We start from the raw sequence: 26,328 nt of genomic DNA, 5'->3' as shown, positions 1-26,328 counted from the left end.
CTGTGGGTTCCCTTCTTCAGTCCAGACTCACGTGGGTTGGGAAGTGATTTTCCTTTAAAAAAAAATACGGCCTGGAGTTTGGCCTAGTGGTAAAAGTGCTTGCCTAGCATGCACAAAGACCCAAGTTCGATTCCTTGGTACCACATACATAGAAAAAGGCCAGAAGTGGTAAAGCTAAGTGGTAGAGCTCTGGCCTTGAGAAAGTCCAAGGACAGGGTTCAGGCCCTGAGCTCAAGCCCAGGACTGGCAAAAAAAAAACAAAAAACAAAAAATAAAAATAAAAATACACAGCCCAGCTGTGACAGGGCACTCCTAAAATCCCAGCTACTCAGGAAGTGGAATTAGGAGGATCAAAATCTAAGACCTTGATGTTAGTACAAGACCTGATCTAAGAAATAAACAAGTAAAGAAAGCAAGAGAATAGAAGTATGACGCAAGTGGTAGAATTTAGAAAGCATGAGGATCTGAGGTTCGGTCCCCAGTACTAAAAAAATGTGGGCCATGATTATAAAGAAAATGAAAGAGGCTGGGTACAGTGGCCTTTAGCTACTCAGGAGGCTGAGATCTGAGGATCATGGTTCAAAGCCAGCCCAGGCACTAAAGTCTGTGAGACTCTTATCTCCAATTAACCACCAGAAAACCAGAAGTGGCACTGTGGCTCAAGTGGTAGAGGGGGAGCCTTGAGCTGAAGAGCTCAGGGACAGCGCCCAGGCCCAGAGTTCAAGCCCCATGACAAACAACAACAACAACAACAACAACAACAACAACAACAAAAGAGAAAATGAAAGATAACAAGAAAAGTACATTGAAATTAGGGCTAGCTCCTCAGCGATAACGACTGTGACATTGGGTAGTGTGGCATTTTTCTGTGGAAAGAGCTGTGTTGTTTACCCTCTCTCTACCTCAGTTTCCTCCCTAAGTGGAGCCTGTAAGGAGTGACCAGCTCTTAGGATAGTAGGGAGATTTAAAATGTATTGATAGCGGGGTGCTAGTGGCCCATGACTATAATCCTAGCTACTGAGGCTGAGATCTGCCAGCCCAGGCAGAAAAGTCCATGAGACTCTTATCTCCAGTTAACCACCAAAAAGCCAGAAGTAGAACTGTGGCTGAAGTGGTAGAGCATTAACCTTGAGCAAAGCAGCTTAAGGGACGGTGCTCAGGCCCTGAGTTCAAGTCTCAAGACTAATACAAAAAAAAAGGGTGCGGCAGGCTGGTGAGGTCAGCAGGAACTGTGCCTGTCAGGACTGCCTGGACCTGGTTGGGGCGGGGACACTGCTCTATCCCACTAGCAGCAAGAATGCCGGGAAAGGTCTCAGGGAAGGACCTGATGGGGAGGTATACATCGTGCCACATGTGGAAAGCCTACTGGAAAGTGGTCAGCCCCAAGCACACAGAGCCCAGGCAGGAGGCTGGCATTAGGGTGATGGTAGCTGCAGTGGGGATGGAGTCAGAGAAGGTTCTGCTCCTCTCCAGTGGGGCAGGTTATGGTGACAAGAAAAGCTGCAGTGGGAAAGTGGCTTACAGTTTCTAAGTTGCCAGATGTGATACCTTCACTGAAGCCCAGAGTCAGGCCCGAGTGTGACGGAAGATGAGCGTGTGGTTCCTGGGAGACGTGCAAGCTGAGGGGCCCAGGCCGCCTCTACCCCCTGGATGCTTCGTCTGGAAACAGATGATAGCAGCGTGTCCAGTGTCAGGAAAGCATTCAAGTGCTTCTCCGATGTTTATGGGACGGACGGATGAATGAGTGGGTGGTTGGTGTCTAGATGGATGGGTGTCTGAATGGGCAGGTGGGTGGATGGATGGACGGATGGACAGATAGGTAAATGGGTAGATGGGTGGACAGATGGATGGTGGATGGGCAGAAGGATGAATAGGTGAATGGATGGATGATAGATGGGCAGTAGACAGGATGTAAGGATGCATAGATGATTGGGTGGGTAGATGGGCAGAGGGATGGGTGGATGGATTAGTGGGTGGATGGTGGATGGACAGGTAGATGGTGGCTGGATAGATAGTGGTGGTTACAGATGTGTATGATACCACTGAAGAAGAAAGCATTTTTACATTTGAGGAAACCCAACATTTTGGAGCTTGCGGCCACCCCTTGTGAAGTAGTCCTCTAGGGTGCTGTGAGAATGTGATGCTGCTTTAGCAGAGAGACCAGAGGCAATGTCCACACCAGCCAGGGCATTTCCAGAGCACTCCAGTAGGTGGAACAAAACTCTTCAAAATTACCCCGGGGGGAAAGCAGCTGAGTAAATGCCCAGTAAATACCCAGACTTCTTTACTGAAAGAAGAGAGACGGGTGAGAGCCAGGGCGGAGGGAGGAGGGGTCCTGAGCCCCACCAGCTCCCAGGCGCTGCTGCTATTACCACAGCAGATATAAACTGAAGCATGGACTGAGTGCTTGGCTCTGTGCTTAGCGCATTATTCCTGGGTACTTAGCTCTGTGCTGGGTGCTTTATTCTGAGTACTTAGCTCTGAATTAGGTACTTTAGTCCTGAGTACTCAGCTCTGTGTCAGATGCTTCGTTCCTGAGGATTCAGCTCTATGCTAGTTGCCTTGTTCCTGGGTACTTAGCTCTGTGGTAAGTGTTGTGTCCTTAGGGAGTTGGCTATATGTCAGGCCTGGGCACTTAGCTCTGTCATGTAGCGTGGCAGGTGCATCTGCTACCTTTACCTGAAGGAAGTGGGCTCTGGAGTCAAGAGCTCGGGTCCCCGTGTGATCTGAGGACACAGTGGGTGCTGGCCTGTGCCCGCTGCCCACAGCACTGACCCTGCCTGTGTCGGGAAAGGCCAGAGCCAGGGTTCTGCTCCTGGCATTAAGCTGGCTCTCCTGAGCACTGACAGCCATCCCCTCGTGTCCGTGACAGGGCAGTGGAGACCAGGGTTGTATAAAGAAAACCTTTAGCTTGCAGCTCTGGAATCCCAGCCTAGGCACTGGCCTGGCAGGTGGCCTGACCCAACCCCCTGTCTCAGGGGAGGGTGGTCCCTCAGGAGACTGGCGGGGTGACACAGGGTTCTCTTCCTCCTATACTGCCATCAGGGGGCCCTCATGTCTGTAACTTCATAACCTCATCCAGCCCAGTCTCCCCCCTGCCAGAGACACCACAAGCTGATGAAGTTTCCTGCCGAGTTTGGTGGGGAAATTTCAGACCTCCAAACCAATCCTCATTGGTCCCGTGTCACGTTTCTGAGTTTCAGTGTTGAAAGCAAAACAGGGCTGCATCAAATTAAATGTCTTCTGCAGCCAAGGAAACAATAGAAAATTGTTACCTGATTTTCCTAAGATGAGGGACTAATAGCCAGAATATATATGATATATATGTAAATATATGATATATATGTGTGTGTGTGTGTGTGTGTGTGTGTGTGTCTATAGGAAAATTAAACATCAAAAGAGCAATCAAACAATCCAGTTGATAAATGGTCAAAGGACCTTGTTTGTTTGTTTGTTTGCCAATCCTGGGGCTTGAACTTGGTGCCTGGGCACTGACCTTGGATACTTTTTGCTCAAGACCAGCTCTCTACCACTTGAGCCACAGCATCACTTCCAGCGTTTTCTGTATATGTGGTACTGAGGAATCAAACCCAGGGCTTCATGCATGCTAGGAAAGCACTCTACCACTAAGCCACACTCCTAGGCAACAGACAGTTCTTAAAAGAACACACGGCCCGTGAGTACGTAAAGAACTGTCCTGCGTCCTTCACCATGGGGGAAAGGGGAATCCAACAAGACTGCGATTCCTTCCCACCTCTGTCAGAACGACCACCCTCAAGAAGTGTTGGTGGGGGAGGAGGGAGGCAAAGGGGCCCTCAGGCACCACTGGTGGGGATGTGCTGCCACTGTGGAATTCAGCGTGGAGACTCCTCAAGGAATCACAGCTAGAAGCTCCATACCCTGCAGCCGTGGCCGCTGAGAACCTATGCAAATAAATATCATCAACATGTCACAAGAGACTTGCTTATGCCCATGCTGTTCATGACAGAACCAGGCTGTGGAATCCACCCAGGCACCCATCCGCTGATGAATGGACAGAGAAGAGAGGGCATGTCTTCACAAAACAATGGAGCTTTGTCTGGCCATACAGGAGAGAGAAACTGGCCAGGCACTGGTGACTCACACCTATGCCTCCCAACTACCCAGGAGGCTAAGATCTGAGGAGTGAGGTTCAAAGCCAGGCTGGTGGAGGAAGGGAGGGAGAGGCCCAATAGACTCTCCGATTCTATACTTAAAAGATCATAATGTATGGAATTACACCTACAATTCCAGCGCTCAAGAAGCAGAAGCAAGCCAGATACTGGTGGCCTGTAATCCTAGCGACCCAGAAGGCTGAGATCTGAGGATTGTGATTCAAAGCCAGCCCGGGCACAAAAGTCCATGAGACTCTTCTCTCCAATTACCCACCAGAAAACTGGAAGTGGCGTTGTGGCTCAAGTGGTAGAGTGCTAGCCCTAAGCTGAATAGCTCAGGGACAGCGCCCCGAGTTCAAGCTCCAGGACTGGCCAAAAACAAAAAACAAAAAACTCCAGTGTTTAGGCACTGGCTCTGGGGAGGGCCACCATTCTTCCTCTCCTAATCCACAATTCTGCCTACCCAATTCTGCCTTAGTGAGGTCCGTGTTCTCTTAATAGCTTTTCATTTCTCACCTCACAAAAGACTTTGATTTGACCCTGCCAAAGCTTATCGACCTATTTAAAAAGTTGAAGACAGGCGCCTGTGGTTCGCACCCCTCATCAAGAGAACTGAGATCTGAAGCCAGGCAGGAATATCCATGAAATCCTTCTTCTCACCTAACAGCAGAGGGCGCCTGTCATCACAGCCACAGTGGAAGGCAGATCTCAGCCCACGCACGTCACTGGTGAAGAAACAGTACCACAGCTCAAAAGCAGCCAGCACACGACACAGCTGGGGGCATAGCTCCCAATAGAGGGCTTGCCTAACAAGTGTGAGGCCCTGAGTCCAGACCCCGGGCCTGCCAAAAAATATGAAACAAAGCAAACGCACAGTTGTATAAGCAGTTCATGCTCTCTTGCTGGGAGGCCCATGTGGCCTGCATCCGCCTGTTAGCAGGCTCTGTTAAGCCATTACACAAAGCTGAGAGTGGTGGCTCACACCTATAATCCCAGCACTCAGGAGGCTGAGACAGCAGGGCCAGGTATGTAAGGAAAAAAGGACGGAAACATGATGTGTTCTTACCATCTTCCCACGTTTCTCTTTTTAAGGGTTCTCCTTGTATCTGGTTTATCTTCTGGAGCATTGTAAAAAAATTAAAGCCCAGACCCAGGAACTTCAGGTAACACTTTGACGTTCTTTTTTTTCTTCCAAGTTCACGTTTACTTTCCCTTTGGCCCTTGTGTGCCACTGTGTGTTTGAAATCTGTGTGTGCTCAGCAGCCGAGGCAGAACGCATCTCCCAACAGGTGACTCAACTTCCCCATCTACACACAAAGGGATTCAGACAGGGAGGCCAAGGCCCCACAGGGCATTGCTCCAATCTAGCTGCATCTGCCAAGATGCCAAAGCGGAGCAGGCATTGGTGGCTGACACCTAGCGACTCAGGAGGCTGAGATCTGAAGGCTGTGGTTCAGAACCAGCCCAGATCGACAAACCTGAGACCCTTATCACCAAGTAACCACCATAAAGTGGAAAGGAGAGTTCTAGCCTTGAGTTCTGAAAAAGCCAAGTTGAGAGTTCAAGGCCCTGAGTTCAAGCCTGGTATACACAGAGATTGAATACCATCAGATTTTTTTTTTTCCAGTCCTGGGTTTGAGCTTAGGGTCTGAGCACTGTCTTTGAACTTTCTCAAGGCTAGAGCTCTACCACTTTTGCCTCAGCACCACTTCTGGCTTTTTTCTATACATGTGGTACCAAGGAATTGAACCCGGGTCTTCGTGTATGCTAGGCAAGCACTCTACCACTAGGCCAAACTCCTGGCCCCCCATCAGATTTTTTAAGTGCAGTAGAAGAATTAGCTGCATGGTGAGGGCGGCAGAGTGATTGGAAGGAAGAGCTGGGTCTAGAGAAGAAGAAAAGCTAGTGTCACGATAACTCTTTAGTGGACAACCACATGACCTCAGTGGCACTCCACAATGACTGCCTCCTGGGTGCACACCCAGGGTCAGGCCTCGCTGAGCCTGGCTGATCTCAGTGGAAGCATCTTGAGCCACTCCACAAGGCCTCCATTCTCCAGCATGCCAGCCTGGGTGTGTTCCCAGACCAATCAACCAAATCCACCAATCCGTTAGTGCTTTTCAATCCTCTGTTAACATCCCATTGGCTAAGCAAGTCACGTGACTGAGTTCAAGATCAGGGGGTGAGTTTACATAGGCAAAGCCAGACAGGGAGGCTGAAGAATCCGGGCTGCCATTCCATTCAGCCACAGCAGCCTGAGTCTGGGAATCAGCAAACTTTGTCTGCCCAGAGTCAGCGGGTAAATACTTGAGCTGTCTATGGACCCCATCACGCTTATTCAAGGCCCTGTCTCAGCCTTCAAGGTTCATGCTCTACCACTGGAGCCATAGCGTCACTTCTGGCTTTTTGGTCTTTTTTTTTTTTTTAGATAATAAGAATCTCACAGACTTTCCTGCCCGGGATGGGTTGAGAACTTCCATCCTCAGATCTCAGTCCCCTGAATAGCTAAAATTACAGGCATTAGTACCCATGCCTGGCTTTTCGTATCCTGTGACCCCCTTACTCTTGACTAGGCTAAGTAGGGTTTGTAGTGTTCTTTCTTCTTTTACACCACTATCGTGAAGTAGTTGTACAAAGGGGGTGCCCTGTAACAAAGTGTGTATGAGTATAATGCACCTCCGCTTTCCATAGTCTCATCCATCCCAACCCACCCCTTCCCTTACTTTTCTCAGTTTTGCAGGCTATACATTGCATTCTTGACTGCATTCTTCTCCTTCTCCTCCTCATTTGTCTACCCTTCTCTCCTTAACCCTACTGTACACTTTCATATAATTTAGAGTCTTCAGCATAAACCTTGGCCCTCTAGAAGGGAAAAAACAAGGAAACAGCTCCTTTGTCCTGTCCCTCGGCAGACTCACCTCCTTTTCTCCTTCAGGTCAGGGTCAACAATTCTCAGGAAGCTCAGCAGTCTTTGCTACAGGAAAGGCTGCGGGAGCATCTGGTGGAGAAGGAGAAGCTGAACAAGGAGAAGCTGGAGCAGGAGGAGAAGCTGAAAGCCAGGATCCGGTGGCTGCAGGAGGAGAAGGCAGTAAGGCAGTCTCGGTCACCTCCTGCACTATGGGACACTGGTCCAGGACCTTCCTGGGGGTCGTGGGGGTGCTGAGAATAGTGGGGGTGCACTGGGGGTAGTGGGACTCAGCAGTTCAAGAGAGTGAGTAATTTGGGAGGGTTGCATATGAATCTTAAATGTAAAAACTCACAGCAAAAGCCAGGCCGTCACTTCCACCTGTGATCCTAGTTACACAGGGAACTGAGCTCCGAGGATCACAGTTCCAAGTGTCTATGAGACATTTATCTCCAGTGAACCACCAAAAAGCCAAGATGGAGATGTGGCTCAAGTGGTAGGGCACCAACCTTGAGCAAAAAAGCTAAGGGTGTCCCGGCCCTGAGTTCAAGCCCCAGGACAGTTTGCTAAGCCTGCTATAGAACTCCGGCTTGAGAACTGAGTGGGTTCGTGCAGTTTTTCACTAGTTGGGCATTAGAGCTGAGTCCCGATCTGCTAAGAGTGGGCAAGGGGATGGTCATTGTGAGAAGAGCCCCACATCCATCTTGACCCAGTGTAGGAGAACCAGTACTGTCCCCGTGGTACAGTTAGGGACACTGAGGCTCCATCCATGAAGTCTGGTTTATTGAGCTCCATAGCCAGGAAGGATCAGTGAAGCCTTCCACTTGCTTCAGACCCCTGGGCATGAGCAGGCAAAGACCAGGGTCCTGCCATGGCTGCCAGGGCAGACTGACAGGCATCTTTGATGCCTAGGCCCTGGAGAACAGTATTTCTCAAGAGAAAAGCAGAGGGAAGGAGGTCTTGCAGAAGGAGCAGCTGAGAGTCCGTGAGCTGGAGAGCCGCCTGGCCGAGCAGAAGGTATACAGCCTGGAAAGGGGGGTCAGCCTGAACCCCAGTCCAGGACCCAGAACTGAAGGGAATCCACCAAGGGTCTCCCCCAGACCTGCCCACCTGAGAGCCCATCAAGGCTTCATTGCTGCCCCAGCTCTCTCTGGGGCGGGCTGAGGAGGAAGAGCAGACCACATGGGGCTGGCAAAGTCCACGCTCCCTGCCCACCATGGCAACCTGGTGTGTCCAGCAACGGCCGTTGTCCCACAGGCTCTGGAGAACAGCATTGCTCAAGAGAGAAGCAGAATGAAGGAGGCGCTGGAGGCGGCTCAGGGCAAAGTCTGGGAGCTGGAGAGTCGCCTGGCCAGCCAGAAGGAGGTAGGAGCAGGCCTGGGGGCTGGGGGGGGGCAGAGTAGGGAGCCCCATAGAAGTGAGCTCCCCTAACCCCTGAGGAGGGGCAGGAAGGTGTCTTCCCCTGCCCCATCCTGGTGCCCTTTGTCCTGGGCTGGGTTTGGTGGCTCTGGGGAGCCCTGGGGACTCAGGAGGGGAGGGAGTCGTGGACTTGACGCCCAGTAGGGCAAACGTTGTGATCCAGTTGGAGAGAGGGCTTGGAGAGGAGTCAGGAAAGGTGACATGGCAGCTTCCTGCATGCAGTTAGGGTCCCACACACAGCATGCTAAGCCGGGCACCGGTGCTCACACCTGTAATCCCAGCTACTCAAGAGGCTGGGATCTGAGGCTCACTGTGCAAAGCCAGTCTCCAGGAAGACAAATCTGCAAGACTCTTATTCCCAAATAACCACCAAAAAGCAGGAAGTGGAGCTGTGGCTCAAGTGGTGGAGCACAGCTTTGATTGAGGAACAGGGGGGAGCCAGGTGAGAGAGAGCATGAGGTCCTGAGTTCAAGTCTCAGTAACAGCACAGAAAAAAAAAAAAAAAAAGCCTGGCAGAGGGCGCGACAGGGCCATGGGACTCCTGGGCTGTATTTTCCTCCAGTGACATCTCAAACTTGCCCAGCCTCATCACCAAGGTGGTCACTCCTGGTGCATGTCTGGGAGGTGTGGGGTGGGGGATTGAAGTTGAGTTCCATCAAACTCTCCCATCCCCAGGAGGGTATTTGTACCTCACCTATCCTGGGCTCCCAGGACACACCCTGGCGAAGGGGTCCGAGCCTGGAAGCGCTCTGGCTTAGGCTGTACTCTGCTCTGCTCCCTCTGGCTTGCTTCACAGGCCAGGGCCCAGTGAGATCCTCTCCCCAGAGGAGCAGTCACTCGCTCCTTCAAAGGACTGCGACCATGTGATGCTTGACCCAGAATGTTTTCTTTTCAATTTATAAATATGTACTTCAAAATCCAGATTGCCATCCCGTTTTGGAAAGTCAGGAAATCTGGCCCTCCTTTCTACTTGGCAAAAATGGACCAGAGCCCAGCCAACTAGTGGCTGTTAGCTACAGTCCTCTCTTCCCTGCCCACCACACGCAGCCCACTTTGTTTCTGGCATCTCTTTGGCCTCTGTGGTCACCCTTAGAGCCTTTCTGTGTGAGAGCCCTCCGTCTTGAGGCTGCAGAGAGGGGAGAAGGCTGTGCAGGTGGGTGAGATGAGATGGTGGGTTTGAGTCCAGGCTGGGCTACTTCCTGGCCAGATGCAGATCTGCTAACAACCCTTATCTTAGAAGGGATCTCTGAGATAATGGACAACAAAGCATTCCAGCTAACTCCAGACACCTGGACCCCCTGCTGGTGCTTCGAGCAGCCCTGAAGCCCTGGGTTCCTGAGATTCCTGATATTCTTGATTTTTTTTTGGGGGGGGGGGGGCCTTGAACTCAGGGCCTGAGCACTGTCCTTGGACTTTCTCAAGGCTAGAGCTCTACCACTTGAGCCTCAGCACCATTTCTGGCTTTTTCTATATGTGGTACCGAGGAAGCGAACCCGGGTCTTTGTGTATGCTAGGCACTCCACCACTAAGCCAAACTCCGGGCCCTATTCCTGATATTCTTATCTCCAGTCAACCACCAAAACACCAGAGTAGAGCTGTGGCTCAAGTGCTAGCGTGCCGGCCATGAAAAAGGAAAAGCTGAGTGAAAGCCAGAGACCCCTAAATTCAAGGCCCAGGACCAGTGGTGGCTCTGGTTACTGTCACTAGGGACTCTTCCTCTACTCCTCCTTAAGAGTAAGGCTCTCTTCTCCCTCCCACCTGAAGGGGCAGGTTACCCTGGACACAGCTTAGGGGTGAGGGTGAGTGTTGACATATAGCCCTCTGTAAACAGTTGAAACAGTGTCTACAGGAAGGCCAGGGGCAGGGGAGGCCATGGAGAGGAAGAGGAGGAGGAAAGGTAGAAAAGGGAGGGAAAAGGAGAAGGAAGAAGAAAGGGAAGAGGAAAAGGAGGAGTGGCGTGGGAAGGAGACAGGAAGGGGACAGGAGATCTCCTGGGAGGTCACTGAAGTCAAATAGCACCCAGAGGTCCAGAGCCTGGGCCTGGTAGGTCCTTGGATTAAGGTCACAGGAAACCTCCGAGAAAGGCCAAAGCCACAGGCAGAGGATAGTGACTAGGTCACCAAGTCTATGAATGTCAGAAACTGCCTGTCTTTTGTCCCAAGGGAATGTATGCAGCTTCCCTTGGGAAGCTCTTCTCCCATTTTCTCCAGTGGATTTTGTGTGTGTGTGTGTGTGTGTGTGTGTGTGTGTGTGTGTGTGTGTGTGTGTTTACCCATTCTGGGACTTAAACTCAGGGCCTGTGTATTGTCCCTAAGTTTTTTGCTCAAGGCTGGCACTTGAATCTTGAGTTACAGCTCTACTTCTGGCCGTGTGTGTGTGTGTGTGTGTGTGTGTGTGTGTGTGTACCCATTCGGTCTGGCTTTGAACCATGACCCTCAAAGCTCAGCCTCCTGAGGACTGGTATTACAGGTGTGAACCAGTATGCCCATCTCTCCAGTGGATCTTTAAGGATGGCAGAACTAGGTCATTGTTAGGAAAATGGTCAGTCCTTCTGTCATAATTCAGGTTGTGAGGTAGTGTTGTAGCTTGATTCACCATGCCAAGTCTGTCACCTAGGTGGCTTGTCCCAGCTGCACCTGCCAAGAAGTGGGCCTGGCATGGTCCTTAGCACTAACACACAGCCTGGCCCCCTGCCCTCCCCCTTCCTGTCCTCCGTCTCCTCATGGATGACACCCCCGTTTCAGCCATCAGCATTATTAACCCATCCATGCTAGCAGCTCAGCCCCAAGAGCAGCTTCTAAAACCTCTGCTCTGACTCCCAGGCCCTGGAGAACAGTGTGGCCCAGGAGAAAAGGAAGGCCAGGGAAGCACTGGAGGCTGAGAGGAGGAAAGTACAAGACCTGGAGAACCACCTGACCCAGCAAAAGGAGGTAGGAGCAGCCAGGACCTTCCAGAAGGAACTCCTGAGCCTGGCTGCCTGACACCATGGCAGCCATGTGGGTGGAGGGTTCCGCAGTGGCCCCCTGGGACCTGGCCACATGTTAACTGTCTTCCCCAGGGAGACCCAGGACCCCTGCCACTCACTGGGAAAATGAGGATAGAACATTTACCCCCCCCAAGGGGTAAATGTCACCCCACCAAGGTGTGGACAGCCCCAGGTGCAGGACAGCTGGGATGGAGCCTTCTGGAATGGGGGAGAGGTGAAACCTCACAGAAATCATGTCGGGGGGGGGGTGTGTGAGCAGGGGTCTGCAAACACCAAGCCCCACCAGAGTGGAAGACATCGACCCTCCCTTGCCACTAGCCAAGGGACCAGAGTCCGCTGACCCCAAGGCCCAGCCTGCCACTCGGCCCCAATGCCTCCAGTCACACCCCAAAACCAGAAGCTGGGGATCATGACCCCTCAGTGTCCTGCAGAAATGCCTCTGTGAGCTACACACACTCAGCACCCATCCCACGGCCTCACAGGGCCTCCACAAACACGCTGTAGGCTCAGTGCATTGTATGATTTGGCTTAATTCATCTATCCAGATTTCCTGTGTAGTCCTCCAGGCCCGTTCTGGGTACAGTGACAAGACAGCTTCCCAGAGACCTGCTGGCCACAAACTGAGACCACCACTATGACACACAGCCAGTGCTCCAGCAGCAGAGGGGTGCCATAAAGCAAAAGGGCAGATCAGAGAGGGGACCAGCAAACAGGGAGGAAATGACCTCTGAGCAAAAGCTGCAGGGAGAGGATCCCCCACCAGGAACTCGGTGTGGGAGCAAGGAGGGGGCCAGAGATGGGGGACCTGCCCTCCATACGTTCTTGTCCCGACAGCAGAGCCTCGATTGATCCAGGACTCAAGGAGTGGGCAGAAGTTTATTTAGAGATCAAAGCAGAGATGCGCATGACATCACTTTGCCAGCAAGGCTGGACAAAGAGACACAGCTGGCTAGTTTTAGTTCTTTATTTAGTTTTTGCCAGTCTCAGGGCTTGAACCCAGTGCCTGAGCACTGTCTTGGGGTTTCTCGAGGCTAGAGCTCTACCACTTGAGCCACAGCACCACTTCTGGCTTTTTCTAAGGATGTGGTACCAAGGAATCAAACCCAGGTCTTCATTGCCTGCTAGGCAAGCACTCTACCACTAGGCCAAACTCCCAGCCCAGCTGGGTGGTTTTAACACCAGGGTTCGTAGGGTGATACAGGGCTTATTAAGCCCTTGGAATGCCCGTCCTGTGTCTGCCACGTGGCCACCCAGAGCTCGTCCTGGTCAGCTTTCCTGTGTGGGGTCCATGCAATGTAGGTATCTGTTTTCTGTCATTTTACTAGCAGTCTCTAGACTCCAGGAGGGGACTGTCCTCATCTGTTCTGTGTGCTTTCTTCCTGGAGATACATTTCTGGGGTGCTTATCAGTGGGGCAGAAAAAGGGGACAAGGCTGTTTTCTGTGCCCTGTTGTGCCCCAGGGAGGGGATGTGATGCTTGAAGCAAAGGAGCCCGGGGCCTGTGTGCTTCGAATCGATCTTCCCAGATACAATGTTCATTTCTAACTCGCTGCTGCTGCTTCCCACACCTCCTTTTTCCTACTCTATCCTGACCTTAAGAGGCTGGGACCTGCCAGACCTCGGGGGAGGAAAGGAGTAGAGAGGAGGTCACAGGGGTGAAACCAGAGCTGGGGGAGGGGCTCGGGGAGGAAGCAGTAAATGACCTGAGGAGAAAAGACCAGGGAGCTGGAGAGGACTAAGGGGTTTCCATCCCAGGTTCAAGTCCCAGCTCTTTCTGGGAACCCCCTTTCCACCACTGTGTCCTCCTCTCTAAAGCGGAAGTCTGGTGAAATGCTTTCCCCGGGTGAGGTCAGAGGCCAGGTGAAGGCCAGTGGCCTTCAGCAGAGGCCTCAGCAGCAGGCCTGGGCCACACCCAGGAGAGGGAGACCAGAGTCCAGGGGGGTGAGGAAATGAGATGCAGAGCCTGGCTGGGGAGACCCAAGTCAAGGCCGTGGCTGGCCTAGCCCCCTTCCCCTTACAAAGGTGGACCAGGGCCAGGCCTTGAAGTTCAGGCTCCCCAGACAGAGTGGCAGGCAGGCACACCCGGCTGCCTCCAGAGGCTGGAGGATCTGAATTAAGGTCCAGGTAGGGAAAGGCCCTCGGCTGGGGGCACAGGCGTTAGCCTGGAGGACTCCTAGCGATGGGATTTGGGATGTTACTGTGCCTTTCCTGACCCTTCAGGTTGGGATTTCTGGACAGAGCCCCCTGGGGCCCCCTAGCTGGGGACCTGAAGGCTGGACATCCTTGTCCACTGTGGCATGGGAAAAGGATGAGGGTGCAGGCACCCTCTCGGGGTACATGGAAGGCCTTGGGGCAGGCAGAACTTAAATCCACAGAGTGAGGACAGTGGATAGCACCGGGGCCATGGCGGGAGGTGGGGCCAGATTCCCCATGGGGCAGGAGAACCATGTGTGGGTGAGCCTGGGAGCCTAGCAAGTCTGTCAAAAGACAGGGGACCCCAAACCCTCCTCCACTGCACACCCAGTCTGCTCTGTGCCTTGGCTTGTGATAGGGAGGCTCATGAAGGGAAGTGTGATGACTCGACCCCAGCCATCTTCCCTCCACATTCTCCTCCATGCTACTCCGGCCTTTCCTCAGCCATGGAGCAGATATTTAAGATATTTGGACTAGCAATGTGGCTTAATGGTAGAATGCTTGCCTTCTATGCATGGAGGGTTCAATTCCTCAGTCCCACGTAGACAGAAAAGGCTGGAAGTGGCACTGTGGATCAAGTGGCAGAGTGATAGCCTTGAGCAAAAGAAACTCAGGAACCGTGCCCAGGCCCTGAGTCCAAGCCCCAGGAATGAAAGCAAAAATTAAAGCCGGGCACGGTGGCGCAGGGATTTGAACTCAGGGCCTGGGCACTGTCCTTGAGCTTCTTTTGCTCAAGGCTAGAGCTCTGCCACTTGAGCCACAGTGCCACTTCTGGCTTTTTCTAAGTATATGGTACTGAGAAATTGAACCCAGGGCTTCATGCACGCTAGGCGAGCACTCTACCACTAGGCCACGCACCTTGCCGTTGAGCAAAACCTTTTCACTGCTACAAGTAGATTTTCTACTCCACACTGACTGTCACCTCCTGGGGCTTGTTCAGGACTCTGTCCGTCAGGTGTGTGTCCTCTACTACAAACTCTCCCAGAAATGATGTGGAGAGCCCCGGGCCTTTGTGGACTACAGGGACCGTTGTGTTCTTCACAGTCATGGACCTGCTGGGACAGGAAACGTCCCCATTGCCCAGAGCCAGGGACTTCCCAGCCAAACCCCAGCGGGCACCAACGCCTACCCGGTTAATAGGTGACTCAGAGCTGGGTGACAGGACTTGAACACTCACAGGCTGGTCATTTCCTGAAACCAGCCCCCAGTCCTGCACTCTGAGCCTGGGCTCTGCCCATGACTAAAGCGCACACTGGCTTCCTGGTTCTGGCCCCTCCGGCCTCTCCCCTCCCCCCCCGCATGGTCACCTTCAGTGCCCACTCCCAAGTGGCTCCCTCTTCCCCTCTTCCCCTCCATTCACACCTCCCAAACTCTTGCCCTTGACCTCCAGATCTCTGAGAACAGCATCTCCTGCGAGAAACTCAAAGCGAAGGAGGCCTTAGAGAAGGAAAAGAGGAAGGTGCAAGACCTGGAGAATCGCTTAACCAAGCAGAAAGAGGTAGGAGCCTGGGGTGGTAGTGGGGGGTTCGAATCCTCCCTCTGCTCCTCTCTAGCTGAGGCACATCAGGGAACTTGCTTACTGTCTCTGTGCTCTGGTAGATGCAGATGATGCCAAGGGGTGTCACGTGACTTCTGTATGCACAGAGAACGCACAGGAAGCTCCCGTGTGCAGGATGCTTGCAGTATGAGCCCCCGTGAAGGGGCAGCATCCACCCCCAGGACCCCCAAACTGTTCATCTTCAGCCCTCTCCCCTTCCTGTGTGCCAGGCGCTCACAAGGGATACGACATGTGTCAGACCATGGACCTTGCACTTCTGATCACTCTTGATACTTCTGATTCCTTCCACATCAACTTGAACCCAAATTGGTCCACCGATCAATTACTTTTGCCTCCAAACTCACCGGCTGCGAGGTGGTGGCTGCGCTTAGCAAACCACAGACATCATTAGCTTCTCTGGGTCCCTGGAGTGCAAAAGACTCACACACCACACGCACACCCACACACACACACACACACACACACACACACACACACACACGCACACACACAGTAGTTGGTGCCAGGCATCAATGGCTCATACCTGTCATCCTACAAGGCTGAGATCTGAGGATCAAGGTTCAAAGCCAGCCCAAGCAGGAAAGTCCATGAGACTCTCATCGCCAGTTAACTAGTAATAAAAAAGCTAAGGGACAACACCCAGGTCCTGAGGTCAAGTCCTGGTACTAGCAATGGAAAAGGGAAACGGAAAAGCAGTTGGCAAATGCACAGCCTGGCAATGGTGGATTAAGTTGGCAAAAATGGTTTGAAAAACTTGTCAGGACCAATGGGGACCAAATGGGTCTCAGAGACTTTTTCTTTTTTTTTTTTTTTGAACCAGCCCTGGGGCACTAGGCCAAACTCCCAGCCCCCTAAGAGTCTTTTCATGTCCATAATGGATGACTTTCTTTGTTTTGTTTGTTTTTTGCCATCCTGGGGCGTGAACTCAGGGCCTGGGCACTATCCTTGGACATGTTTTGCTCAAGCCTAGTGCTCTGCCACTTGAGCCACAGTGCCACTTCTGGCTTTTTCTATGTATGTGGTACTGAGAAATCGAACCCAGGGCTTTGTGAATGCGAGGCGAGCACTCTACCACTAGGTAACACTCCCAGCCCATGGATCATTTTCTTTGAAGAAAGCTTCTCACAGCATCTTGGGGAGGAGATATTTGCGGGGGGGGGTCTTCACTGAGCCCCCCCCGCAGGCACTCCACCATTTGAGCCACGCCACCAGTCCCGTTTTTTGCTGTGACTATTTTCAAGAGAGGGTCTCCCTTTACAGTTTCTCTTGGGGAGGGCAGACCCAGCCTCCCTGAGTAGACCTTGAAAGCACTTGCCACATATATCCTGGAGAAGGAAGATTCGACGGCCCACCTCCAGTAGGTACAGGGCTGACACATGGAGGAATAAACCTTAAGAGCTTCATGTGAGGCTCTGAGTTAGGAGACTGGAATCTCCCAGAAGACAGCTCTTGACTGAAGCCAAAGAAGGGTTGTGTAGTCCCTGGAACTTTTCAGAAGGCCTGGGTGGACTTTGGTCTTAAAACGCATGTACAGAATGGAGTCTGTGCATCCCCTTTGACGGCAACTGGGACAGCACAGGGATCGAGGCAGGAGGAGCAGATATCTATCCCTGAATTGTCTGTTTACTGTTTGTCTAGGAGATAGAATTAAAGGGGGAGAAAGAAACCATGTTAAATAATAAACTAAATGATGCACTGGCCATGGTGGAAGAGACGCAGCAAACAAAGACGGCGGAGAGTCTAAAAGCGGAAAGCCTTGCCCTGAAATTAAATGAAACATTAGCTGAACTGGAAACTGCCAAGACAAAAATGGTACGCGGCCCCGGAAATAGTAAGGTCTTGCTCGGAGAGGAGGAAGGCAGCCGAATCCTGGGCCTACAGGGTGTGCCCGAGCCTGCTCAGCCTCAGGCTGGTGGCATTCTGGGCCCGATGGCAGTGTCAGGCCCATCCTGCACAGGGGATGAGAGTGATGTGCCCCTGGCCACTGCCCACTGACCGCCAGGGGCCATCCTCCCCACACCCCAATCCTGACCACCAAAAACAGCTTCAGAGCCCGGCCCTGGTGGCTCATACCTGTGATCCTAGCTACTCAGGAGGCTGAGATCCAAGGATTGTGGTTCAAAGCCAAGCCGAGCCAGAAAAGCCCGTGAGACTCTTACCAAAAAGTCAAAAATGAAGCTGTGGCTCAGGGACAGCGCAAGGCCATAAGTTCAAGCACCAGGACTGGCACAGACATCTATTAGATACAAAATTGCGCCCAGCTGAGTACCACTGTCTTAGAAAGGTACCTGGGGCCATGCTGCCTCCTCGAGGCATCTGGTGAGCGCAGCCTGGGAGCTCCTCGCAGGCTCGGGAGAGTGTGGCATACCCAGGCCACAGCTCTGATTCTGCGTGGCTTGATTTGCTGAGCTGAGAACTGAACTCAGCCCACTCTGGGCAAGTGCTCTATCACTTGAACCACACACACCCCAGCCTTTTTGTTTGCTTGTTTGTTTGCCAGTCCCGGGGCTTCACCTCAGGGCTTGGGCATTATCCTTGGATACTTTCTGCTTAAAGCTAGTGCTCTGCCACTTGAGCCACAGCGCCATTTCAGACTTTTTCTGAGTATGTGGTACTGAGGAATCGAACCTGTGTCTTCGTGCATGCTAGGTGAGCACTCTACCACTAAGCCACGCTCCCGGCCTATGTATGTTGTTTTTGAGATGAGTGTTCACTCAGAGTTCAGGCTAGCCTTGAACTCTCAATCCTCCTGCCTCTGCCTCCCCAGTAGTTGATATCTCAATGGTAACAAAGGCCTCAGAGGCAATAATAAACACATGAAATAGAGTGTACCCCAGAGCGATCCCCTAGGTAGGTGATAGAGGGGCCTCTCTAAGAGCTGATGCCAGAACTGAGTTCTGAGGATGAGAAAGAGGCCAGCCAAGTAAGAAGGGGGGGAGTTGATCAGGAAGGGGACAGCCTGTGTAAAGGCCCTGTGGCAGAACCTGGTTTAGAGCCTGTGAGAACATAGGAGGCAGATTGTTGCCCTCTTTGTGTCTGCTTGTGCTGTTTTCCCAGATTGTGATGGAGGAGCGGCTGCGGCTGCAGCAGCAGGCCATGAAGGCCTTGCAGGACGAGCGGGAATTTCAGAAGCACGGATTTGAAGAGGAGATCCTGGAGTACAAGGAACAAATCAAACAGCACTCGCAGACCATCGTGAGTCTAGAGGAAAGACTCCAGCAGGTCATGCAGCAGCATAAGAAAATAGAAGGGGAGATCGCCACACTGCGGGTTGGCGAGCCAGGTAGGCTGAGGGTGCCCGTGGTGCTGGGCCCAGGGCAGCTCCAGGACACCCGCACCACCCTGCCCCCTCTCCACAACAGAGGGAAAGGCGGGCATTCACTGCCAGACTGGCTTCTGCCAGGAACCCGCGGCTCACGCCTGTAATCCCAGCTACTTCAGCTAAGATGAGGCTGAGACCTAAGGATCATGGTTCAAAGCAGGAAAACCTAGGAGTCTCTTATCTCCAGTGAACCACCACAAAGCCTGAAATGGAGCTGTGACTCAAGTGGTACAGTCGCAGCACCTAGGCCCTGAGTTCAAGGCACAATAAGAAGCGAAAAAGAGTGAGAACAGAAGAAGGGAAGGAAAGGAAAAAAGGAAGGAGGGAGGAAGAAAGGAAGGAAAGAAGGGAGAGAGGGAGAGAGAGGGAGGAAGGAAAGAGGAAGGAAGAAGGGGCGGAGCGTGTAGAATAGCGCTGTCACTATGGAGGAGGCTCCACCAGCGCTGTGCCTTCTGTCTCTTAGCTCTAATGGTGTTGGTGCTCAGCATCCAGGAAGTTTCATGGCCTCCGTTGGTCTGTGTTCTGTTGCCACTAGCCCAGCCTAACACACTGGGACTCCAAAGCCAAGGGTAATGGCCAGGGCACACGTTCTGGCCGTGTTCCGGGCAGAGGCAGGAGGCACAGGTATCACTGGGTGAGAGAGTGAGGCTCTGGTCTCTTTCCTGCTCCTCTTTCTCATGAAGCCACTGGTCCCGCTGCAGGGCTGCATGCTCATGGCCTCATCTAACTCTAATCACACACACACACACACACACACACACACACACACACACACACACACCCCAGGTCCTGCCACACAACACCACAGTGCGATTAAGTTTCCAGCTCTGAGTCCTTCACAGTCCTGAGAGACAGGAGCCATGTTGAGATCCTGGCACGTGGAGACACACACGGGAGGGCACTGTGAGGGATGGAGGGGAGAGAGTGCCCTCTGCCTGTGTGCCAGGGCGCCGCTGTGTCTTCCCCACGCAGCTAAGAAGGAAGAAGCACTCCAGGAGCCCCCAGTGGCTTCCACATTGCAAGACAATGGCAAGGAGATGGTGTGCGACCACCTGATGTGAGTACAAAGGGCTCCTGGCACCCCATGGCACCCAGAGGGGTAAGAACGTGACCACAGCCAGGTACTTAACCCCTGGGAAAGGAGTTGAGCCCCTAGTTTACTGGGTCAGTTAGATCTCTCCTTCTAGTGAGTCAGAATGGTGTCAAATCCCGCCTATGATCAGGGCCCAGCTCCACCCTTGCTGACTGTGACCCCAGGCAGTCTGGCCACATCCCCAAGCCAGATATTAGACTGTCATGATGCCCTATGGGGTCTCCCTCCCATCCCGGCACCCCCCTTGTCTGGGCCTCACAGCCCCACTCTCCCATAAACCACCCACCCAGTCCCCCTACAGCCCTATCTGTTCACATCAGCCCTCCTCCATCACCAGGGTCCAAGTGACATGGGGACTTCACATAAGCTACCCTGCCTCTCTTCTCATCGTCCCATCCTAGAACCCCTGAGCCTCCAGGTGGCCTCGGGCACCTGTGCGCATCTTGCCCTGAGCTGACAGACCCCAAGCCCACCGGCATTCTTCACACCCAGCCCACCACGAAGCACCGTGGTCACTGTTGTTGGGATTCTGGTCTTGTTTTTATGCCCTCCTGGAGCTTGAACTCAGGGCCTGGCAGGCTGGTGCTCTACCACTTGAGCCACAACTCCACTTCTGGCTTTTTTTGCTGGCTCATTAGAGATATGAGCCTCGCAGACTTGCCTGCCCAGACTGACTTCACATCCAGAACCCCGAGGGGCTGGGATGTAGCTCAGGGACAAAGCGCTTGCCTAGCAGGTTTGATCCCCAGGACCAGAAAAGACAAAAACAAAAGGAAGTCCTTAAATGTCAGCCTCCTGAGTAGCTGGGAGTACAGGAGTAAGCCGCCAGCTCAGGCTGCTGGTCTCCATGGAGATACAGGAAAGGAGTTCACCTCTTGGCCTCTGCCTGCCTCAGGGTCCTTTGGCCCATGACTGGGGACCAGAGACCAGAAGACCATGGACGTGGCTCACGGGCTGGCTCTGACCTGGTCTGTCTGTGAGTTTCAGAGATGACTTGCTGCTAGCCCAGAAGGAAATCCTGTCGCAGCAGGAGGTCATTATGCGCCTAAGGAAAGACCTCAACGAAGCCCACAGCCGCATGTCCGATCTGCGAGGTCTGTGCCAGCTGCCGGCTCTCTTCGCAGCCTACCCACTCGGGAAAGAGGAGAAATGAGCACACACGGTTGGCCGCTTGGGCCTGGTGACCCCTGTGGGCCCCGCTCTCCTGGGCCCCTGCAGCCTGTAGAAGCTGAACTCACGCAGAGTGGGTGTGGCAAGGCCCTGGTGCCCTGGCCAGCCCCGGGCTCCGGCCGGCATCCTGCCACGACTCTGAACCTCTACATTGAAATACCACTTCTGTCACCACAGGACAAGGGGCAGCTCCCTGGGGGGTGTTGAGGGGGGGACCCTAGGCAGGGCACATGAAGGGGAGTGCTGCTGAGGTTGATATGAACGTAGTGGTCACACAGGGCAGGGGATGAAGAAGGCTTGTGTGCCTGTGTGTGTGTGTGTGTGTGTGTGTGTGTGTGTGTGCACGAGAGAGAGAGACAGAGAGACAGAGACAGAGACAGAGACAGAGACAGACAGATAGACAGCACTAGGGCTTAAACTCAAGGGGTCTGGCTGCTGCCCCTTAGCTTTTTCACTCAAGGCTAACTCTCTACCACTTGAGCCACAACTCTACTTCCAGCTTCTTGGTGGCTAATTGGAGATAAGAGTCTCCCAGGCTGGCTTTGAACCTCTACCCTCAGATCTTGATGTCCCCAGTAGCTAGGATTATAGATGTGAGCCATCAGTGCCTGGCCTGATACCACATCTTACACAGACACATGCCCAGCTCCCTATGCCACCTCTGCCTCCCTCACTGCCTTTTTATCTCCCTGTGGCCACCTCCACCTTCCTCTAGTCTACCAACAACACAAAAAGCACAGGCAGGCAGACAGGCAGGCGCAACAAAAATCCTTGAGCCAAAAGATGCAGAAGCAGGTGGCTGACAGTGGCCCCGGGTGGGTCAGCCAGTACTGCCAGCCAGTGCCCAGGGAGCCATGAGAGCTCAGGGCTGCCCCACCCCAGGCCATGTAGCAGGAAGTTCCAGGTGGCCCCTGCAGCCATGCTAAGACACGAGTGGGCATAAAAGCCCCCAGCACAGACCCTAGGGAGACCCCACCCAGCCATCCACTCTCCTGTGCCCCCCCAGGGGAGCTGAGCGAGAAGCAGAAGATGGAGCTGGAGCGACACATGGCCCTGGTGCAGCAGCAGAACAAGGAGCTGGGCACCCTCCGCATGAAATTGGCGCAGATGAACAGCACGGTAGACAGAAAGGACAGGGAGCTGAAGCTCCTCAAGGAGGCGCTCAGGTACGGGGAGGGGGCGGGGCAGGAGGGACTGAAGAAATGCTGCTGCAGTTGAACTGAATGAAACGGTGGGTGCATATAACTGCTTCATGGTCTCCTCAGTGAAGAGAGAGCTTTACTCAGTTCTGCCCTTCCCAAACCCTGCTGTTGAGAGAATCCCAGAGGCCTGCTCTCCTGAAACACTACTTCCTCCAGGGAGCCCTCCTCACTCAAGCTTGTCATGCGCAAACCAGGGCTCCCGCTCTGCCTGGACCCCTCTGCCCCTACACTCTCCCTGTCCTACCTCTTAACCATGCCAAGGCCATGCCTGCCTGTTCAGCTGATACAGAAAGGGCTTTCTATTTATTAAACTAAAAAATGGGCCAAAGCCGGGGCGCGTGGCTCACACCTATAATCCTATCTACTCAGGAGGATGAGATCTGAGGATCATGGTTCAAAGCCAGCCTAGGCACTAAAGTCCATGAGACTCTTATCTCCAAGTAACCACTTGAAAACTAGAAGTGGCACCTTGGCTTGAGGAGTAGGGCAGTAGCCTTGAGCTGAGGAGTTCAGGGACAACAGCGTTCAAGTCCCATGAACCAACCAAAACAAACAAAAATTCCAGGCTTGGTGGCTCACACCTGCAATCCTAGCTACTCGGGAGGCTGAGTATCAAGGTTCAAAGCCAGCCTGGGCACTAAAAACGGAGACTATTTCTTTTTTGCTTGCCAGTCCTGGGACTTGAACTCAGGGTCTGGGCACTGTCCTTGGACACTTTCTGCCCAAAGATAGTGCTCTGCCACTTGAGCCACAGCACCACTTCTGGCTTTTTCTATATATGTGGTACCAAGGAATTGAACCTAGGGCTTTGTACATGCTAAGCAAACACTCTACCATGAGGCTATGCTCCCAGCCTCTAAAGACTCTTATCTCTAATTAATCACTAGAAAATGGGACATGGGACTGTGGCTTAGTGATAGGGCAGTAGCCTTGAGATGAAGAGCTCAAAGACAGCACCCAGGCCCAGGGTTAAAGCCCCATGGCCCACACACACACAAATAGAATGGGCCAAAGATGTCAACTTAAATATAAAACAGTGTTGTTGCCAACTCCCTTGGCTCACACTAGTATTCCGAGCTACTCAGGAGGCAAAAGTCTGGAGGATCCTAGTTCTAGACCAGCTTGGACAGAAAAGTCTGTGACAATCCATCTTCAATTGCGTAGCAAAAAGCTGGGCTGAAAGCATGGCTCAACTGCTAAGAGTGCCAGCTAAGAATGCAAATTGATCAAGCTCCAGACCTTGAGTTCAAAATCTGATAGTGTCATTGTCTCATAGACTAATCTTTTTTAAAATGTGGATTGGAGGCAAATGCTGGTAATTCACACCTATAAATCTTACTTAGGAAGCTGAGACCTGAGGATCATGGGAAAGTCTGTGAAACTCTTACCTCTAGTTAAGCAGAAAAAAGCCAGAAGTAGAGCTGTAGCTCAAGTGGTAAAGGGCTAACCTTGAGTAAAAAAACTCAAGAAAAATACTCCCAAGCCTGAGTTCAAGCTCCAGGATCAGTACTCCTCTCCCCCCACCACACACAAATAAAAGTGAATTAGTAGTATCTGTATTTCACAGATATATCTATTTCATTAACATATATTACAAGTTACCCATATCTCTTTGTTTTGGTAGTGTTGGGATTTGAACTCAGGCCCTCATGCTTTCTAGGTAGACATTATTCCTGCACTTGAGCCATGCTCCTAATCCAGTTATCTCTTCCCCACCTCCCTCCTCCCCCTCCAAAAGAAAATTCTGAGCAGAAGTAGTACTTCTTTTTTTATGCCAGTCCTAGGGCTTAAACTCGGAGCCTGGGCACTGTCCTTGGGCACATTTCGCTCAAGGCTAGTGCTCTACTATTTGAGCCATAGAGCCACTTCTGGCTTTTTCTGTGTTTGTGGTACCAAGGAATCGAACCCAGGGCTTCATGTATGCTAAGCGAGCACTTTACCATTAGGCCACATTCCCAGTCACAGGCAGTGCTTTTTATCTCTGGAAGCTTTATGTACCTCTTCCTCGTGGCCATGTGTTACACCATGGTGGGAGAAGGGCCTCCTAGGAGACCCTTCTCCTCACCACACACCACCAGCACAAGCTCCACAAGGCACCACCCAGTTGCCAGGCATCTGCTTGCCTCCAAAATGGCAGGGAGAGTCTGACTGGCTGGGTTGCCCCCAGTACAGAAGGAGCCAGGTATACACAGGCAGTGAGCGGGCCAACACAGCCTGAGAATTCAAGGGAGGACAGGTGCCTGTCCCCTTCGCAGCTGCTACCCTGTAACTGTATTGGAATCCCGAGCCAGGAGCCCTACAGTCTCGTATAAAGTCAGAGCTGGTCTGAAGCAACACAGGAAGGCACCTGAGCCTCCTGCAGCCACTGCCTGAGACATCCCTTCCCCGCCCTAGGGCCTCCCAAGAGAAAAGCAAACTCCAGCTGGAGAAGGAGCTCAAGCCCCGCAAGCTCAACCAGAAATGCGACATCTCTTTGCAGATAGAACCCGTCCACCCAGACATCTTCTCCAGCAGCCAGGAGGTGAGTGACCTCCCCCCCCCCACCTCTTCCCTGACTCTTCCCCCCCTCGGCACCGTGGGACTCCAGCAGCAGCTGGTTTTCCCTTTAAAGTGCCTGGGGAAATATATGGAGAAAGACCTGCCCACTGTGGGCGGAAGCAGGTGGAAAGGGCTGTCCTCAGAGCTTTCCTGGTGGAGGCCCATACAGACCACAGCGCGCACAGTTTGAGGACCGAGCTTGGAGCAAGTCTGCCTGGCTTGGAACCCCAACTCCCCCATTTACAAATGCTGTGACCTCAGAGAGTTCACAATGCCATTTCCCTTATGTGAGAGGAGTGAGAGTTCCCATTTCATGGGAACCATTGAGAAGTAAATCGCGTGTGTGTGTGTGTGTGTGTGTGTGTGTGTGTGTGTGTGTGTGTGTGTGTGTGTTTGTGTGTTGTTGATACTGGGGCTTAAGCTCCAGGCTTGGGCACTGTCTCTGAGCTTTTTCACTCCAGACTGACGCCCTATCACTTGAGTGACAGCTCCACTTCTGGCCTTTTGCTGATTACTTGGAGAGCCTCATGGGCTTTCCTGCCCAAGCTGGCTTTGGACCCCGATCCTCAGATCGCAGCCTCCAGAGTAGCTAGGATCACAGATCTGGTTCAGAACAAACTTAGACTGTGAGCGGGTCTTCTCTGGGGACAGAATGACCATGATTTTCATACCAGAGCAAGTTTTTTACTGAATGTAATGGGCTTGGAGCATCAAGTTCTCCCCTAAACTGGTCTCTGAATACAGTTGCTGTCCCGCAGAGAGGGAAGTGTACTAGATTGCACTTGACCAATTGCGTTTGGCCATGGTTTGCTGGCCTGGGTGGATGAGTTAAAGATCTCCTGCCTCAGAACTCACCTTAGGAAGCGGCAAGGAAGCTGGTCATTAACCCCCAAACCCATTTTGTGACATGTTATGCTTTGATAAGCCATGGGCTGATGAGAAAGTTTAATTAAATGATCTCAACGAGACCTTCTGGTCCCATTCTCTATTCTTCTTCCTTTCCCAGTGCTCAGGACTAGCTGCCACCTGTCACCTACACTGGACATTTAGTCTCTTTCTCTTTTTTCAAGATCCTGTGACTGCACATGCATGTGTACACTTGCACACGAGTAGAACACATTCCTAGATGGGAGTCCAAGGGACTCCTGAATGGTACTTCACCAAACACCCATCCCCAAGGGCCACCCGCTGACATCAGGGAGTATCTAAAGAGAACAGCTTTCATCCAGCCAGCCCCCAAGGTCAATGCCCATTCTCTGGCCCTGTAGCTGGTGCTGTGACTTTTCCCATGATCCCTTGCAAGCTGGTTGAGGAGGGCTGTAAAGTGGTTCCTTGAGGCCAGGATTTCCTCGAGCCCCAGACATCCTTTCCAGAAAGTGAAGCATTCCAGGAAGGAGCTTTGGACTCTGGCTGGGAAATGAGGCCAAATGTGTCAGCGAAGACACTTTCTTGTGCCAGTAAGCAGACAGCCAGGGCCACAGGCAGCTTGGACAAAAGGGCTATCCCTGGCACAGAGTGCTGTCCAGAGCACTTTAACGGAAGATGCTTCTGTTGCTCAGGGCAATCACAAGGGGAAAGACTGAGGGACTCCCTGCAGTGATCCACGGGACAGGAAATGCAACCACTCCTGTGGAAATCTCAAGTCCTTAGAGCAACACCTGACTCGGTCATTTCATCACTCAACAATATCATTCAGCACTTGCTGGATGCCAGGCCCGGGGGCAGATGGAGCAATATTGCTACAGGGCCCTTGCCCACCTCAAACTCCCTTACATGAGTCTGTGCACTGACGGCAGATCTGGAACACACA

General features: G+C 52.6%; 1 protein-coding gene across 5 annotated transcripts in view; it reads left to right on the top strand.

Moving 5' to 3' along the window:
• Fhad1 (forkhead associated phosphopeptide binding domain 1) overlaps positions 1-26,328 on the top strand; it is an 84,582-nt gene that overhangs the window by 37,071 nt on the left and 21,183 nt on the right. For all 5 annotated transcript variants that reach the window (XM_090335769.1, XM_090335768.1, XM_090335771.1 and 2 more), the window contains 12 exons: positions 5,226-5,296; positions 7,069-7,221; positions 7,951-8,055; positions 8,296-8,403; positions 11,280-11,387; positions 15,026-15,133; positions 16,832-17,005; positions 18,251-18,476; positions 19,488-19,572; positions 20,596-20,702; positions 21,785-21,944; positions 24,375-24,501. In XM_090335769.1, coding sequence (XP_090191895.1) covers positions 5,226-5,296; positions 7,069-7,221; positions 7,951-8,055; positions 8,296-8,403; positions 11,280-11,387; positions 15,026-15,133; positions 16,832-17,005; positions 18,251-18,476; positions 19,488-19,572; positions 20,596-20,702; positions 21,785-21,944; positions 24,375-24,501 — 1,532 coding nt within the window. The remainder of the gene's footprint in view (positions 1-5,225; positions 5,297-7,068; positions 7,222-7,950; positions 8,056-8,295; positions 8,404-11,279; positions 11,388-15,025; positions 15,134-16,831; positions 17,006-18,250; positions 18,477-19,487; positions 19,573-20,595; positions 20,703-21,784; positions 21,945-24,374; positions 24,502-26,328) is intronic.

This window comes from Megascapheus bottae, chromosome 6, assembly GCF_031878675.1.
Source record: "Megascapheus bottae isolate mThoBot1 chromosome 6, mThoBot2.hap1, whole genome shotgun sequence".
In the NCBI taxonomy this organism is placed as follows: domain Eukaryota; kingdom Metazoa; phylum Chordata; class Mammalia; order Rodentia; family Geomyidae; genus Megascapheus; species Megascapheus bottae.
This window is presented reverse-complemented; position numbering and strand designations above follow the sequence as displayed.